The sequence below is a fragment of the Marmota flaviventris genome, chromosome 5 (assembly GCF_047511675.1).
Source record: "Marmota flaviventris isolate mMarFla1 chromosome 5, mMarFla1.hap1, whole genome shotgun sequence".
NCBI lineage: Eukaryota > Metazoa > Chordata > Mammalia > Rodentia > Sciuridae > Marmota > Marmota flaviventris.
The window spans coordinates 153,299,759-153,319,224 of NC_092502.1; the positions used below are offsets into that span (position 1 = coordinate 153,299,759).

At 42.0% G+C, this 19,466-nt stretch overlaps 1 protein-coding gene across 1 annotated transcript in view; it reads left to right on the plus strand.

Moving 5' to 3' along the window:
• The first annotated feature begins 8,263 nt into the window (after positions 1–8,263).
• Positions 8,264–19,466, plus strand: part of Ankh (ANKH inorganic pyrophosphate transport regulator) — a 136,634-nt gene continuing 125,431 nt past the window's right edge. Inside the window, exon 1 of the mRNA XM_027950369.2 lies at positions 8,264–8,743. Coding sequence (XP_027806170.1) covers positions 8,648–8,743 — 96 coding nt within the window. The 5' untranslated portion in view covers positions 8,264–8,647. The remainder of the gene's footprint in view (positions 8,744–19,466) is intronic.

Here is a 19,466-nt window from a genome sequence, read left to right on the forward strand (position 1 = left end):
TCTATCTGCAAAAAGAATACATAGCCCATGCAGTTGAGGTTGTTTGTGTGACCTGCATCAGAATGTCCTGGAGTTCTTGTGAAAATGCACTTCTCCCAGAACTTATCCCCACCCCCTACCCTGGCCTAGAGTCTGAATCACGAACTCTAGGTGAGGGCTGAGACTGCACATTAAGCTTACAAATTTAAGAAGTTCTAGCATGGCAATTAATATTTTTTAAGTCATGAACATCAGGATTGAAGTATCAACTTTGCTGCTTCTTTGTTGTGAGACTTTAGACAATCTAATTAACCTTGTTACCAATGTTTCTGCTTACACAAATATACACGCATACACCCAAAGAGAGAAATAGTAGTAGATTCATAGGATTACTTTGAGGATTAAATGAGATTACAAGACTATACCCTGTGTCCTTGCTAAGTGCTCATTAATTCTGGTAGCTTTCTTGTAGAATCTTTGGGATTTTCCATGTAAATTATCATGTCATCTATGAATAGAAACTTAGTTTTTCTTTCCAATGTATTTGCCTTTTGTTTGTTTTATGTGCCTGGTTATGCTGGCTAGGACCTCCACTACAGTATTGAATGAGAGTGTTCAGAGAGCCCATCTGCCCCATTCCCCATTTTAGGGGGAATCACATCTGATTTTTTTCAATGATATAATACACTCAGCATCTTTTACAACACATGGCACACAGTGGGAACTCCAAAGAGGTTGCTGAATAAATTAGAAAAGTTAACTGATCTACAGAGAAATAAAAACAACATGGGCTGGGATTGTGGCTCAGAGGTAGAGCACTCGCCTAGCATGCATGAGGCACTGGGTTCGATCCTCAGCATTACATAAATATAAAATAAAGACATTGTGTCCACTTATAACTAAAAAATAAGTATTTTTAAAAAAAGAAAAAAAAACAACATTGGTCATTGTAATCAAACCAATCTATTGAGTCACAAATAAAATTCTATAATTAGTAGAGGAATATCATCTTGAAATCAGGAACAGTTCCAAATGTAAATATGCTCTAATGGAAAAAAAAATCCTTTAATGGGGTTTAGGAATTTAGGGATAATATGTGGTGATACTACGCTTCTTGCTCGTGTGATGAATCGATACCTACTCTGAATTAGTCACCCTAAAAACGGAGAAACAGTTCTGATTAAAACACAGTGACAATCCAAAGAACTGTGGCTGGTCTACCTCTTTTCTGAGATCCAAAGTCTGAGGAGCAGGAGAATCTGGTCTCTACTTACTATCAAAATGTTAAAGAGGCCTAGTCAGTGTTAACTGTGCTGTGAAAAAGAGAATACATTTGTCATCCAGAGACTAAAAATAAAAACATAAACACTTACGGAAGCTGAGTGCGGTGGCACATGCCTTGTAATCCTAGTGGCTCAGGAAGCTGAGATAGGAGGATCATGAGTTCAAAGCCAGCCTCAGGAAAAGTGAGGCACTAAACAACTCAGTGAGACCCTGTCTCTAAATAAAATATAAATTAGGGCTGGGGATGTGGCTCAGTGGTTTGGTGCTCCAGAGTTCAATACCCAGTACAAAAAAAAATGTATATATATACATACACACACACACACACAGACACACACACACACACACACACACACACATATATATATATATATATATATATATATATACACACACACACACATACATATACACATATGGAAAACTGAGCATGAATGTATTACTTCATATCTATTATTGTATTGGGGGTGGGAGTGAGAAGTAGGAGGAGGTGAAAGAAGCTGCAGGAACATTTTAAATAGGTCCCACCTCAGAAGATTAATATTTTGTGGTGAAAGCAGATTTACACACTAGAAACAGAAACTTATGCAGCTATTACTTTTTGCCAAAATATAAAATGAAAAACAAACGATCAAAGTGAAGCTAAAGGTACCTCTGAGAAAGACATAATATTTCAAAGAGTTTTTAAAAATTAACAGACCTTGGGTATAGCAAAAATAAAAAATTTAAGCTTTATTAAATATTTTTTAATACAGCTATTTTATGTTAGTCTGGTTATTTAAATAAAACACGCAGAAGTTGAAGAGCAGGAAAAGGAGAATGGAAAGTTGTTATATATTTTTATAATTTACTTATTTGTTCTAATTAGGTATATATGACATCAGAATTTTGATTCATTGTACATAATTGCCGCAGAACTTTTCATTTCTCTGGTTGTACATGATGTAGTGTTGCACCATATGCGTAGTCATACATGTACCTAGAGTAATGATGCCCATCTCATTCCACCATCTTTCCTGATCCCATGCCCCTTCCCCACCTCTCCTTTGCCCAAAGTTCCTCCATTCTTCCCATGCCCCACCCTCCCATTATGGATCAGCATCCACTTAATCAGAGAGAACATTTGGGTTTTGGTTTGGGGAAATTGGCTTCCTTCACTTAGCATGATATTCCCCACCTTCATCCATTTATCTGCAAATGCCATAATTTTATTCTCTTTTAATGCTCAGTAATATTCCAATGTGGATATGTACCACAGTTTCTTTATACATTCATCTGCTAAAGGAGATCTAGGTTAGTTCCACAGTTTACCTATTGTGAATTGAGCTGGAAAGCAGTTATATTTTGATCTGGGTTACATCTCTCTGTTCCATTCTGTTCATGAAGAATTGCCAAACCTAAGGTTTGCACAGCCAAGGTGAATTATAAAAATTAATCATAAAAAATACCTTTTATGTTTTACCATAATGAGCCAAATACAAAGCACTGAATTATCAAGTACTCACCTGTATAAAGCATCTTACTTTCAAAATCCCAAGTCAGCTGGTGGGAGTGGTGTCATTTCTGTTTCACAGACAGAATCCATCTCAAAACTTAATTCTGATTTTAGGTCACTTTTTAGTGGTAGGAGTGAGTTAATGGTTTACTAAAACACAATGCCATCAGGTTGCATAATGACCGGGCAACATAACTCTCCAAATGTTTTATTGTCTAGCAATTACAGAGAAATAAAAATTCATAAAAGTTCATAAGGCAAATAGCTGTGATTTGATTGAAGCTGTGTCAAATCCTTTCCTTGGAATAAAAGGGGGGAAAAAAGTATAATGTTTTCATCTGCAATCCACAATTTTTCTGTGGATTTAATTTTGTTATTTCAACGTGTAAAACGTGAATGCTTCCAAAGCCAAAATCAGATAAGAAGGTACATTCAGAGAAGTCTTTCTTCCACTCGTATTCCACTCTGTTCTTTTCCTTCCCTTGTAGATAAACGTTTAATTAATGTTGGGCTTATCCTCTAGTGAGTCTTTTCTAAAATATAAGCAAATTCACACACATACATGCTTTTCTCACCTACATTCATATTTCTCTCCCTTTTTGCCCCCCCTCCCCAAATAGGATGCCATTTTATGGTTTGGCACCTTGCTTTCTAGCTTGACAAAATAGTACGCAGATCACTCCATATCAGTATGGAGAAATCTTACCCATTTCTATTTTTTTTAGTTGTAGTTGGACACAATACCTTTATATATTTTTATGTGGTGCTGAGGATCGAACCCAGGGCCTTGCATGTACTAGGCGAGTGCTCTACCACTGAGCCATAACCCCAGCCCTTCCCCATTTTTTTAAAAGTAATTTTTGAAGCATCGTGTGATCTCTTTGAAATATTAAAGAAGTTACTAAGCTGGGCGTGGTAGGACCCCTGCCCATCCCCACTAATTCCAGCAAGAGGGCAGGATAAGGCAGGAGGATTACAAATTTAAGGCCAGCCTCAGCAATTCAGCAAGACTCTAAGCAACTCAATGAGACCCTGCCTTAAAATAAAAAGTTAAAAAAAAAAAAAAAAAGACTGGGATGTGATAAAAACATCCTGTGTTCAATTCCCAGTACCAGAGAAAAAGAGAGAGAGATCTATAAAAGTAAGAACTGTAACTCTTGGCAGAATTTAGTTATTTCCAGCTTATCTACAGAAAAATTTCAGTTTGGGGATAATTTATCCATGCCAGTGACCTCCTGCCTCCAACTGTTGGCATGTGCTGGGAGTACAGAAACTGACTTTGATCATTCACCCAGGCAAATTACAACTAGGATCGGGGCTAAAATGACATAGAGATAGCAAAAGTCAAATTTACAACTGGAAAAAGGGAAACAACTTCTCTTTTGGCTCTCTTTCTCTCTCTGGAAGCTAAAATCTGGGCAGAAATCATGACTTCATCTAAAGGATGATGTTTTATGAACACAAATAGGTTAGAAATGAAGATTTCCCTGGGACTGGGGTTGTGGCTCAGTGGTAGAAACTTGCCTCACACACATGAGCCCCTGTGTACAATCCTCAGCACCACATATAAATATACAAAGAAAATAAAGGTGTTGTGTCCATCTACAACTGAAAAAAAAAAAAAGAAAAGAAATGAAGACTTCCCCTTGCCATGGATCCACAGTGCACTAGGCCCAAATGTAGAGCTGTAAGGCCTGGATTTATACCTGGTCCCCTCTATGTGGGGAGCTCATGGCTCATTTGAAAATCAGACACCAATCTCCAGGATTAAGTCTTCTATCAAAACTGTTAAATACTTGGGTTATACTAAATACATAATATAAGGTAATCATGTGTGCCCCATGTAGATAATTCCATCAGATCAAGCTTATACGGATCTGCATTGGCATCTGCTTCCAAACCACACTCATCGCTTCAATCCTAATGTGATGTCATTTCAGCATCCTGTTGTTGCTGAAACCTCGGTCCTTGTCCACAAGGATGCCAATCCAATAACGAGGAAATAGTTTTGAGGAAAAGGAAAAAGACGGCTTATTGCTTTGCCAGCAAAGGAGAAACACAGAGGACTCCTGTCCCAAAGTGTGATTCTTCCCATCAGGGGGAATAGGGGGCTTTTATAGTAGTGATTCAGAGAAAATGAGATCATGGAGGAGAGATCAGGAAGGAAAGGATCAGGGAAAAGAAAATCAGGGAGGACAAGTTTAGGGAAAAGATCAGAGGAGATAAGGGAAATGGTTAGAGAAAAGAAGATCAGGGAGAAGAAGACTGGGAAAAAAGAAAAAAAAAAAAACATGTAAGTTTCAAAGCCACAGGGATATAGTCAAAGCATTGGGTGAGCCCCCGTTACAGCGTCAAGATCTGAGTTACAGAGTTCTAGAACTGGAGAGTCAGATGCATAATACTGGATTCTGTCCTTCATAACAGATGTTCCTTGGGGGTAACTGGAACTTATTCATTTAAGAGCAAGTGCAGGATTGGGTGCAGAGTAGGGGTGGGGAAATCAAACCTTTGTAATGTTTATTCTTTTTGCATGATCTTCTTAAAAATTTTGACTTAACAATAATTTTAGGCACAAAAATGATAAAATATTGCTGATCATTTATGAAGCTGTTTGGCAAAAAGTAACTTTTCCATGCTCCAAAATCAATGCTAATTTGCTTTTTCAGTGTTTTAGAATTTCTCTCTCTCTCTCTCTCTCTCTCTCTCTCTCTCTTGTTTTTCACATCTCCAGCCCTTTTATTTTGAGACAGATCTCTTTAAGTTGCTTAGGGCCTCACCAAATTGCTGAGGCTTGAACTTATGATCCTCCTGCCTCAGCCTTCTCAACCACTGGGATTATAGGCATATACCACCAACCCTGGCTAAAAATATATTTTTTAAAGGCCTTCTTTTTATTAACTTACTCATTGTCATTATGTTAAGCACAGGAAAATACAAAAAGAAAGTAATAATTACTCATATTCATTCCACATAGCTATCATAACTACTTCAAGGTGTTGAGCATATTTTCAGTTTTTTCCCAGTATTTTTTCCTTTATGTACATATGTACATTGTTGAATGTAGTCTATAAATTTTGTAATAATATTTAGCTAAAAGCAATCAAATATGAGTTTTAAAAACAGAAGACAAAGCTATATCTTCCAAAAGATAACATCCTCTGAATCTAATTTAAATAACTTTGGGATTTCTTCTTGGCTTTGGGGTAATTTGGAAAACTTTTCACTCATTGCTATTATTTGTATTTTAGAGTTATCTTTACAAACAACTACACAGTTTAAAGGGAAGGGGGACAAAATTCCCTTTAAATTCTGTTATCTGATTTTGACTTTGATGCCCCATTTACTTTCACAAATCTCCAAAGTACTCTTTGATTTAGTTAAAGATGACACAATCACTCATTTAAAAGTATACTTTTAAAATACTCAAACAAGGATGACATTTTTATTGTTCTGATACTGGCAATGGAACCCCGGGCCTTCTGCAAGCTAGGCAAGCACTCTACTACTGGGCTACATCTGTAGCTCTGGATAACAGCCTTTGATTCACTAGAAATTTCTCACAGTTCTGCAGTAAGATAAAAAGTGTGCTTTTATACTGGCAGCAATAGGGAAGTGACAGACCCTGTCCAGAGACCAGTGAAAGCAAACTGGCCTTGATGAGGATCGATCTAGGACCTCATCAATCCTACACTCCAGACAAAGGTCATGTAATTAGACCAGTTTAGGTGAAATGAGCCTATGAAAACCTAGAGTAAAAGAATGGTTCAATCAGGAGGCTCTATTTGCTTTGCAAAAAGAATTCTTTCCCAGAGAATTCCTTTAAATAACCCTTTGTATACTTAAAGTCATAGTTAAATACACACCTTTCAGGAACTTGCTCCTATTAAGAGTACCCTATACAAGAACTTTCTGTTTTGCTGGAAAATCCTTTAAATGTTGCTGTTTGACACATTTAACACAATAAATAATTACTAGAGCTTCATTTTAATTATAGGTGATATAATTTGGGGTTACATGATTTTCTTGTTCAGATTATGTGGAATTTAAAGAGTATTTTTAAAGGGCATAATATATGGCAATATTTCATATTTTCAATACAGTTGTGAAATATCTGCATCCAAACACTGGGGTCTCAAGCTCACTACTCACATAAACTTTAGAAAGCTAAATGTGAGGTAATAGGTTCATTCCTGAGTATAAAATATTTTATTATTTTCAATAATAAGCTACTTTAATTCATTATGCTTATAAACTTAAAAAATGATGTGTCAGAGGGTACAAAATAGTGCAAGACAGCCTACAAAACTTGCCCAGCCCAGGACAAAATCAAAACGCAAGGCCCCTTGTGCTCAAATTAAAGAGCTTCAAGAGCACAAGAGCAGAGTGCTGCACCAATGACAAGTCCCGCTAAGTGCCAGGCCCTGGGTGTCTGTCTGCACAGGTCACATGCCCATGAAGCCAGTGCAGCAAAGAGGCCCTTTTCATTCCCCAGGTTGCGCCTTCCCATGGTAGTTTGCTGGGCGTGGGATGGATGCTGCCTTTGGCATACTGTTGAGTTTTAAGTAAGCCTCTCAGCACGGCAGCTAATTATCTGAAAATCACTGTGGACACAGAATTATAAAACAGAATTTTCTTTCCCTTTAAAGAAAGCCTTTACTAGGTGGCTCGCTCGCTCTTTTAAACAATAGTTGCACAATGTTAGCAAACTGCTAAGACAAGTCAGAGCTCCTCCGTAGGCACCCGGCCCTTGGGAGCCTACGGGTCCTTGTTGCCCTCTGTATTTCCCCAAGGGGAAGCGGATCACGGTCGCCCCTGGAAATCCTGAAAGAGGGATTCACTTCTCGGCGACCTTGGTCTCTCTGGCCCGCGGCACCTCCATTTCTCCCGGTCCCTCAGCTCCGCGAAGCAGCCTCCACTGCCGGCCGGGAGCAGCTCCCCGCACCTACCCGCCCACATCCAGGCCAGCTGCCCTGGGATGGGGCTTGCGTGGCGCCCGCCAGCGGGGCCAGGGGCCTCCCCAGTCCCGCGGCCCACGGACCCTGCGCCCAGATCCCAACTCGCGCGTTAGCGCTCTGGTTGCCTGCCCGGGCTCCCAGGTCTTGCCGACGTTTTGGCCCTCCCGGGATGACGCGGGGACACGAGGGCCCGGCTGCCCAGCCAAGGCGGCCCGGGGCCTTGAGATGGCCCAGAGCCCCTGCCCTTCCCCGCCACCCTTGGCGCGTGCCGCGTCTCTCGGGCCTCCGCGCCGCGCCCCAGCCCCGCTTCCCGGCCGGCTGCGACGCCGCCCCTGGGTCGGCAGAGGCACCGCGGCGAGTCCCACCCCGCGCGCCCGGGACGCGGCTGCGGAGGCCTGTGCGTGCACAGCGCCCCCGGCGGCCGAGCCGAGCGCAGGAGGCGGCGGGGGAGGAGGCCCCGGCGCGCCCGGCCCGGCCCCCTCCCCAGTGCCCCCCAGCCCCGCCCGGGTCGCCGGCGGTGTCCGCGCCTCCGCGCCCGCCCATGATTTCCTCCGCGCGGCGGCGGCGGCGGCAGCGGCGGCGCCTCGTGCGCGCGGTTATTTATTTATTTCCGGGCCCCAGAGCGCTTATAATGGAGCCGCTGTCAGCAGAACCTTCTGCTGCCGCCGCCGCCGCCGTCCCTCCTCTTTTTTTTCCCGGCAGATCTTTGTTGTGTGGGAGGGCAGCAGGGATGGACTTGAGCTTGCGGATCTCCTGCTAGAGCAGCCGCGCTTGGAGAGGGCGCCGCAGCCGCGAGGAGGAGCCGCCGCCGCCGCCGCCCCGAGGCCCCGCCGAACGCGGCCTCCGTCCGCCCGCACCCCCGCTCGCCCCTCACCTCCCTGCAGAGTCCCCTCGCGGCGGCAGATGTGTGTGGGGTCAGCCCACGGTGGGGACTATGGTGAAATTCCCGGCGCTCACGCACTACTGGCCCCTGATCCGGTTCCTGGTGCCCCTGGGCATCACCAACATAGCCATCGACTTCGGGGAGCAGGTAAGCCCCGGACGCGCCCCTTGCCCGCCCTGGCAGCGCCGCCCCGCGCCCCGCACCCTGTGCCCGGCACCCTGCGCCTGCTCGCTCTGCCTGGGCCTTAGATGCCAGGCGCCAGGGGATGGACCAGAGGGGAATCACCTGCTCCGAGACCCTTTATCCTGGAACATTTGTTGGGTTTGCAGCTTGACAAGGATGACTTTTCCAGCACCCTATTCCCTCGATTCTTCCCAGTTATTCAGGGGACTTTTCCAGCTCTCTCTGGCAAATGGTAAAAGACCAAAGACCGAGGGTATGAACTTCACCTATAGAAGGGTTTTTTAGTGCACAGGAGGAGTATTATGTAATTTGCGATTATGTAAACCTCGGATCCATAACTCAAATGTACTTTCTAGTAGCTTAAGTGCTGGGGTTTTACTTATCCACGGTTGGTGGGGACGAGGATGGTAGGGAGATTTTGTCTTACAACGTGTGTAAGTTGATTTTCCAGGTACTTCTGATTTTTTTAAATTTTTTTTTTATAGCCTAGATAAGGAGTAAGGGTGTCCCAAACGAGTCTTGTTATGTCGATCATTGACTATCTTCTCTGTACTTTGGGGGTTTTAACACACGCCCCCACGCGTTGGACCACTAAAAAGGAGGAACACATTTTTGTTTGTTGTTGCCTCTCGTCCTTGTTTCTTATGCTTTCTCCAAGTGGCGTCATTGCATATCTAGCGCTGCAGGCTTTCTCAAGCGGCAGGGTACTGTACCCTGCGCTTTGCCTGGGGGACCGGTTTTGGGTTTTGTTTTTGTTTTTGTTTTTTTTTTTTTTTAAACAGGGCCTCTGGCGGGTTGCAGTTATATTCTAAGGCCCAGGAAGAGAATTTGGAGATGGGACCTGCATATTTTCGGAAGCCTAACATACAGCTACTTTTTGCTAATTGGTTCTTTTCTCCTCTTTATTGTGCTTCAAAGAAGTTAGACTAAAATGCTTTTTTATTTGGTATAGTTTTTTTTTTTTTAAATTGTAGTTTTAGAGAGATGGACACATGTAGGTTTCCAGCCACCCAGTGGGCAGGTGTATTATACTTTGCTGTAGTGAATGATGATTATTAATAAGTAATATACGAACCCTGAGTTTGTGAGGTGACTGGGGAGTGCGAAGATCAATGCAACGACTGTTTTGCATGCTTTGGAGTGATTAAGAAATGCAAAATTAAAAAGTAAAGCATGCCTCTTTCATGCCTGTGACTTGTCAAGGAACAAAAGGACAGCAAATAATTTTGATGTTTCTTGGACTTGGACGAGTTTTGTGTTTTTTTGTTTTTTGTTTTTTTTTAACGATTATAACACCAGTCTGTGATTCCTTCAAAAATGTGGACAGAACTTTTAGAACGGAAATTCTGCTATGTGCAAGATTCCACTGAAAGTTGAATAAACTCCACATATGTGGCCACATAAAGGAATTACACACCCATAGTCTCAGAGCTCTTAGAGTGTGTGGAGGGGGGGGGGCTACCAAGAGGCCTTGTAGCATTCTATGCAGTGCCTCCTGATGTTCTCCACCAACATCATTTATTTGTATGATAATGCAAATCAGATGATGCATATACATTATCATAATGTATGTAGATTCTCTATCATAGCTCAATCAGAAAGGAAATCCATATTATGGAATATTTATTCTCGCAATACATATTGTCTTTTTTTGTGTGAGTGTGGTTTTGATAGGTTGAGGGTGGACTTGAATTCTATACCAAAGAAAAATGTTATATGGAATGACCTGCTTTAAATATATATATATAAAATATGTTGTTGATGGACCTGTATTTCTTTCATTCATTCATTCATTCATTCATTCATTTGTTTATATGTAGTGCTGAGGATCACTGAGCTACAACCCCAGCCCAGACCTGCTTTTTAATACTAAACATAAGTACCATAAGAAAGAATAAGAATATATCTATTATTGCAGAAACTAAAAGTAAAATGATGTTTGCAGCATCTTCTGGTTATGTAAAACAGTTTATGATAACTACATCTAGAATTATCCTTTGGTCTCCACTTTTGTAGATTGCAAATCGAAAGCATTATTCACTTACATTCATTGAGCACCTACTATGTGCTTATAATATTTCAGCACATGTTATGTCTGAAGGAAGAATGAGAAGCTTAAACATGGCAAGTCATTTCTTTTGCCCAAGATCACATAGGCTGTAAATGGCAGAGCTGAAGTTCAAGTCCACACCCACCTGGCCCTTATCCATCCACTGTCTGCTTCCTCTAGTTGGGTTTACACAATTAAATTTGCCCAGGATTCCTAGAAACTTGGAAATAAGTTCTAGTTTTTCAGATTCTCAGCCTAGGTCTAAATTTAATCTTGTCATATTTTGAACTTTGAAGACTCAACAGATGTAGGACAATCAGAAAGAAGGCTCCTAAGAACAGAAAATTATAACCAAGAAGTTCATTATTCAAATAATTAAATCAAACCATACCTTATTTTAATAAGGTTGTCATAGCCCTTGGTCAAGGGGAAAAAATGAACAAGTGATAGATAACCTCAAGATAAAATTGTTTGAAGTTGATATTTTTCATTAGATCGATACAGTTTGTTAAGGAAAGAGGAAGGATTTTAAACTAAGCATATTTTAAATATTTTAAACTATGCATTTCTTTTTAAAGACCCACAAAGTCTGTTTGATTTCACAATGTTAAAAGGAGTATTGTTTGTTTAAAATTAAACTTTAAACAAAATCCTTGATTTCCTTTAATGCCAAGACCACCAGATTATGTAGAATAAATTAGAACTTTTTTGAAAGGTACTTAATAGCACTTAAAATGTTAAGGACTCCTTTGCTGTGAAGACTTTGAAAAAGAAAAGAAAGTTGCAATTGCTCTCAATTAAGGGGAAAAGTACCCTTCAGAGTGTGGCGTAATCCACTCTCCAGCCTCGCTTGGTAACATCAGGTATTCAGATGACTCCTAATGAGTCACAGAATTTGATAGGGTCCAATATAATCCTTCTGAGACCCAGGGTGTTTGTCTGTGAATGAAGAGTTTTTCATATGGATTGTTACAGTTACTGGAGATGCATAACAAGAGTGTTAAAGTGGTTCCTCAGCCCACCATTTTTAAATTTAGGAAATCTAGTGTTAGTCTTCCAAGTGTAAGAGGGTCTCAAATTATGAATGTCATAATAAATGGGAAAGAGAGAAAGAAGGAGGAGGGGGGAGGGAGAAGAAAGAGGGGGAGGTAGGTAGAGATGTCCAAGAAAAAGAGATTAAAGCACGTTCTTAATATCTACTGAGTAGAGAAACCACACACACACCCAGAAACAAACAACCCACCAGAAACAAATGAAAGTTTCCCCTTAGACCAGGAAGTATGGGAATTAAGACGGTGAGTGTGGTATGCAGCTCCAGCCCTTACTGGGAAGGGGCTCTTCATCCAGGGTCACTGAGCCATGGAAGGGACCCTGCCAGGCAGAGCTTGTCTTCAGTAATTAATAGTAATCAAAGTATCCTTTTTTGGCCCACTTTCCAAGGTGCTTAAAAACAGAAATGTAAATCTCAAGCTCTTTCTCAATAACCTTGGGGAGACCTCTTCCTTCTGTTTTCTTCTTCCACCCAGCCCACTCTTTAATAATGAAGTAAATTTCAAAATAATTGTTTTGTTTTTCTCATTATAAAAAGAATATATGCCTGTTGTTTAATGTTGGTAAATACTAAAAAGGGGTGGGGGAATACCTCTAATTACTCTCTGAAGAAAAAACTCCTTTAACAATTTGGGTCTCTTCCGCCCACCTGTTTTTTTAAAACAAAATTGAGGAAGCATGTGTGTTTGTATGTGGTATCAAAAAACAAGCAGTTTTCCTCAAGTCATTTGAAAATATTTAAGTATGATTTTAAGAGGCAGCAGAATCTTTGACTACCTGAGCATGCTGCAATCCCTCTTGCTGGGTGTTGCCCTATTGTTTCTTGTTTGGTCTTTGGTAACATCAAGTTTCAGGGGACATCCAAGTGACTAGCGGGTGCTGGGCTTTCTGTGCCTGCCTTGGACTTTTTTGCCTGGGGTGCTTTGGTCCCAATTGAATCTTCTTATTCATACATAGAAAATGAGATCACACCTTCCTATTTAATCAAGGACACTGTGACCTCCTCAGTGCATTTGACCTTCACTACCCACCCACCCCGCCCTGTGTTTCCCTAATCTCTTTGGATGTTCATCTCCTTTTAAAAGTGCTTTTTAGATGACTTTGGTAAGTAGGTTGTTTCCAGAGACACAAAGGTATAATCCTGTGGTTAGTAGGTTTACTCATTGTTGATCAGTTGAGGTGGTTTGATGACTAGCCTAAATACTGCTTTGTCAGAATGCTTCTTTCCAGGAGTGTCCATCACACCTGCAGACAAGGTCTATATGTCTTTCTAACAACAGGTCAAATTCTTAAAAGGCAGGTTTTGAAGCGTGTGGTACAATGTTGTTGTTGCTGCGGCACTTGTTAGATGTGACAAGCCTAGCTTTACATTAGTGGTCACTCATTTGGTTTCCATTTCTTTTTGCTTTCTTGGTGTGCATGACCCCCCCCGCCCCCCTACACACACTCCCCTTCCCCCATGCCAGGGATTGGTCCCAGGGCCTCAGGCCCGCTAGGTAAGCACTCTACCACTAGCTGCATCCCCAACCCAGCTGTTTTGGGTTTGAAATGGGTACCCAGGTTGGCCTCAAACTCCTTTTACTTTTGAGACAGTTTTGCTCAGTTGCATAGGGCCTTGCTAAATTGCTGAAGTGCTGGGCCTCCTGGGGAGTGGGGACTACAGGCATGTGCCACTGCACCCCACTTTCCTCGTTTGATTTGGAATGATAAGCCAGGTCATGTTGGGGTGGGAGGAAGGGAGACCCTGGAGTGTCCTATGTGAGTTGGGATAAATAAAAATCACTAAAACTCCTGGCATAACATACTAGAGTAACTTGGGTTGGATATTTTTTTAAAAAAAGATAAATCAGGTATTTTTGAGCACCTGTGACTCTATAGTTGCTGTGGAGAAAACCTATTTTCTGCAGCCTTATCTGGATATGAGCTAGCCACATGAGTGAATTTTCTTGATAACTGAAGTTGACCCTTTTTAGTGCAAACCATTGACTTTTCTTCTTCTTTTTAAATATGAGAACTAGTGATGTTGAGCATCTAACCTATATTGCATATTTCTCTAACTTAATAAATTAGTGTAAAACAATGTAATGTTTTTGGAGGCCTGTGAATGCCCGTCTTGTGCTGGGCGGTCAGGGATATCCCCTGACATTTGACATGCAAAATAGCACAGAGTTTGACACCAGCTTGTGGGAATTGACTTTGGTCAGTCTTGAGCCCTGTGTGGCCATTACTTCGGTGGGCATTGTGAGACCACTGAGTTTGTGGTGGGGATTTTTTAAAGAATATTTTGAGGTCCTATATCTGCTTCTATCATTTTTCTACTAACCAGTTGCTGACTATCAGTTTTCTCTTCTTGCTGCCTGTTGTGCCCACCTAGCCATTTCAATAACAACAACAAAAGTAGAACAAAAATAGCCAGTCTGCATTAAGTTCTTGCTTTTAAATTTTCTGCTTCAGATGCAGAAGAGGCTCTAGGCCAGAAAACTAAAATTCTCTTAGATTCCAGGAAAAATTAAGAATAAAGAACTTTGGAGACCTCCTTTGGGAAAAATCCTGTACTACTTTGTGACACTTGTTTTCCTTCACTATTTTTGAGGGGGGGCGGGTACCAGAGATTGAACCCAGGGTTGCTGTACCACTGAGCCACATCCCCCAGTCCTTTTACTTTTCAGACAGGGTTTTGCTCAGTTGCATAGGGCCTTGCTAAGTTGCTGAAACTGGCCTTGAACGAGATCCTCCTGCCCCAGCCTCCCAAGTTGCTGGGTTTAAAAGGATTACACGTGTGTGTGCAGCCACTCCCAGGACTTCCTTCTCTAATTTTACTTCTGTTCATGAAAATTTCTGAAGTTAATGTCACTGAATGATCCTTTGAACAAGAGAAGGGAGCATTGCCATATTTGACAGCCCCTACCCTCAAATTGCTTAGATCCAGATTTAAAAAAACCAAACAAAAACCACACTTATGAAACCTTTGCTTTGCAGAGAGCCAGAGCAAGGGGGTGGGGGGAATGTTTCAAAGCCACAAGGGATATAGCCAAAGCATCAAGTGAACCCTTGTTACACACTGTCCAGTTAGACATCTTGCTTTGGCTCTCTGGCTATCCCTTGCGGCTTTGAAACATGTTTTTTTTTTTTTCTATTTTCCCCAACCTTCTTCTCCCTGACCTTTTTCTCCTTGATCTTTTCCCTAACCTTCTCCTCCTTGATCTTTTCCTGATCTTCTCTTTCCTGACCTCTCCTCCCTAATTTCATTTTCTCTGAATCACCTCTTAAAAAAAAAAAAACCCTGTTCTTGCGGATGGGCAGAATCACGGCCATTGGGACAGGAGTTCCCAGTGTTTCTCCGTAGCTAGCAAAGCAATAAACCATCTTTTTCCTTTTTCTCAAAACCATGTCCCCATTATTAGATTGGCATCGTGGACAAGGACAAGGTTTTGGCAACAAGAGCAGCACGTGCGGAGGTTGGGGGGGAGGCTGAGCCCCTGCAGCTGAGTGGAGTGTGGGCTGGTGTCCAGGCTGCAGCCCGCCTCTTCCCTCTGCTCATCAAAATGGTACCACTGATCTGCTGAGATAAAGCCAGTGACAAGACAGGTCCACCAGCAGCTTCCTATGAAGCCATACAAACACAGGCTCTGTTTTTGTTTGCTTGCTTTTCCTATTTCCATGGCTTTGGACTCATTCAGGTTCCAGGCCAACAAGCAAATACCACTTCTGACACTATGAGAACAGATGAGCTTAAAGTGACCAAGACAGCATCGGAGGAGACTTTTATCTCAGGCCACTGGAAGGCGTCTGCACCACAACTTTATATGATTGCTTCTTTATGCCCAACGAGTTTCTAAGCCCATCCTGAGAAGGCAGACGACTTGGTTCTTTGTTTTTGAGCAAAGGAGAGTATTTATTCACGTAGATAAAGTCTTACCTAAAAACAGCTTATACATCTGGTTCAGGAAATGTCCTGGGGTCCTTAGAGACAAAGAACCAGCTCTTGGGGAGTACCTTTGGCTTTAAGTTAGCTTGCAGGTTCTCAATCGTATTATTTATTTATTTATTTGCAGTGCTGGGGATCGAGCCCAGGAACACTCAACCACTGAGCTTCATTCTCAGCCCTTTTAATTTTTTATTTTGAGACAGGGTCCTGCTAAATTGCCCAGGCTGGCCTTGAACTTTCGACCCTCCTACCTTGGCCTCCAGAGTAACTGAGATAACAGGTGTGCACCACCCCACCCAAGCCTATTTTTAGATTTTTAAGGGTGTTTTACTGGGACTAGTCTGGCGGGGCTTCTGGTGATTATGACATCCTTGGCGCTGTGAGAAGACTGCTTTTCTGCACAGAGGTCACTTTTTTTGTAAGAATCTGCAGTCTTTGGGCCTGGGGTTGTAGCTCAGTGGTAAGAGCACTTGCCTAGCATGTGTGAGGCACTGGGTTCAATTCTCAGCACCACATATAAATAAATAAAATAAAGGTTCATCAATAACTTTAAAAGAATCTGCAATCTTCTTCCCAACTTGGATGACATCTGTCCCCAGCCTCAGGGCAAGGTGGTGTGGAGCTCCTTATCCTGCAGCACTGGAGGCTGGGCAGTGCCTGAGTACCTCCTCGCCCAGCCCTTTGTCACCTCCTGGCCCCCTGGCCCCTCCCACCTGCACAGAGACAAGCAGCAGTGAGGACCTTTGGCTGAGGCTGGGGGTGGGGGGAGTTAAGGAGTGGAATGCTAGACAGGAAGTGGCAGGTGACTGGAAAAAATGAGGCCAAGACACCTCAAGACATCTAACTGGAATTAAATGACTGGAAAACAGAAGCTGTTGCTAGGTTAATGAGACTTTTTCAAGGGAGCAAGATGAGGCTAGAAGGAGGAGGGCAGAAGTGAGCTTTGTGGTTACAGTTTCCGAGAATGTTTCCTAAGGTCACGTATTTTGTGAGTGACCCAAAGAAGAGTACTTTTGTCTGGAAGCTCGGTGCTGTAAGTTCTGTGTGGGCATTTATGCTGAGGGTTGGTCACTCCAGTTTGTTTTCTTCAACTAAAATGGTAGTGAATCCACGTCGGCAAGCTTCTCAAAGTCCCTGCTCTGTTTTATAATATATAACATTAAGTCAAGGGAAGTATTTGAGTCCCTGTCATGTTCTAATTTGCCACTTGGCCTAGGTGTGGCTGTTTTGTTTCTAAGACTGTGTTTAAGATGATAAGGAGTTTGTGCTCTTTAATAAACAACCCAGCAAGCTGTTGGCCACTGGGTCATGCATTTTAATTTGGAGAATCTGAAATAGCAGATCACAAACATACACACACACACACACACACACACCAATAATAGCAACAACAAAACTCTAGATCTCTTAATTTGGCAGAAAATTCACCATAGCTAGGATGTGAGGCCTCCCACAATGTGTGGCCTAAAATTGACATTTTGTAAAGACAAACTGTGCAAAGGAGAGTAACAAATAACGATGCTTAATAGGAAAGAGGTACATTCACCTCTTCATGGTTCTAGCCAAGTCCAGTACCACGGTAACCCAGAAGATAGCTGGCCAACCTGACAAGGGAGCCCGGGTATCGCCCTCTTCAACTTCATACCACACATTCAGATGCCACAGGCTCCCTCACGCCTTCCAGAGACCTTGTTGTTTCTTTGGGGTGGGGCAGTTTGGGATGCAACATTGCATCACCTGGGAAGACACCTGTCCTGGAGCCGGACCTGCAACAGGGCGCACCTCATTTCTACTCCCACACAGAGGCATTCGCCACCCAGGGCTCACACCTATGGGAGTGTTTGCCCAGGGTGGGCAGGTGCCCCGGCAGTGTGGGTAGTTAGCCCAGTACATGTTTACCGGAGCTTCACTGGTGAATGGAAGGGGGCCTGGGCCTACTTCCAGGGCCACTAGAGAACCTACCACGGGCCGAACACCACTGGTGGCAGTGAGCATCGGTAGTTGGATTGCAGAATCCTTTGTTTTCCTGAAATTCTTATTTACTCTGATATGAGGGGTTGGGAGGGGCACTGTTTTTCTCTCTTTTTTAAAACAAGTAGTGAAGTATAAATTACATACAGTGATATGTGTAGCTCTTAAGTGTATAAGTCCGTGAGTTTTGACAAATGGCATATGCACATCCATGCACAGCCACACCCCATTAGGACATAGAACATTTCCATTAGCCTAGAAGAGTTTCTGGTTTCCCATGACTGTCGGTTTTTTTTCTTTTGCAGTACCGGGGATTGAACCCATGGGTACTTTACCACCAAGGTATATGCCAGACCTTTTTATTTTTTATTTTGAGACAGGGTCTTGTTAAGTTGCCCAGGCTGGCCTCAAACTTGCCAGCCTCCTGCCTCAGCCTCCTAGGTGGCTTGAATCACAGGCACTTGCCACCTCACCCCACCCCTTTAAGGTCTTTTTGACCATCTCCCTTCTATTCCGATTTCTGTGTCAGCCTTTGTCATTGCTTGTACAAAATGGCACATAGACATTAAATCCTTGGATACCTGAGGTCGGGGCCGCTCCTTGTTATTATAGTGAGTAGCAGTTTTTCCTCCCTATTCCAAAATATAGCTTTTAGTATATATTTATATAGTGAATATAGCATTTAGGAAGAGAGTTTGTCTTTCTGTGTGAAATAACTTTTTCTCTTAATTTGCACCATTTGACATTTTTAAATTCTCCTGGTGATAAACCTCTTCAATTTTATGAACTACTGGCCATTTTGATGTTCAGACATGGTTAAAAATTAATTTTTTTTTTTTTTTTAAAAAGCTAGCCTAAAACAAATCATGGCATATTCATAAAATGGACTATTTATTATTCAGGCTTAAAAAGGAATGAAATTGTGATGTGTGTTACAACATTGGAGAACCTTGAAGACATATGCTAAGTGAACTAAGCCAGATGCAATATACAACTGTGTATGATTCTCCTTGTGTGAGATATCTAGAATGATTATATTCAGAGAGGTGGATGACAGAATAGCTCACAGAGGCCAGCGAAAGGGGAATAGGGAATTGTTTTAATTTGAGATGATAAAAGTTCTGGAGATGGGATGGTGGTGATTGTTGTACAAAAGTGTGAATGTATTCAACGCTACTGACCTATACACTTAACAATTATTAAAATGATAAAATTTTATGTGTATTTTTTCAAAAATAGAAAAAAAAAATCTTAAAGTAACAACCATAAGCTACTGAGATAACCTGCAATGTTTCCCTTTATCTTCCTTTTGAAGAGGATGTCCACTTTAAAAAAAACTATATTTATTAATTTTATTCTAGTTAATGAATAATTAGAATATTTTTATTACAGGAAGAAGGAAAATATAGGTTATCAAGAAGAAAATAAGAATCTTGGGCAAGCCCACTGCCTGGAGACCTGTATTTGGTGCATAGTTTTCTCATCTCTTTTCTTTGCATATAGATAATTAGAGCAGAATTGTCACCTTTTTCTACTTTATATCATAGGCAATTTCCCTTGATTGAAATATTCATTTGAAATGTGATGGTGGGGGGGTGGCATTCTATCACCTGGCATCCCATCATTCATTTAACCAGCCCTCTGGGGTTAGGTGTTCAGGTGGTTTCTGTTTTCTTCCTTTTGTACAT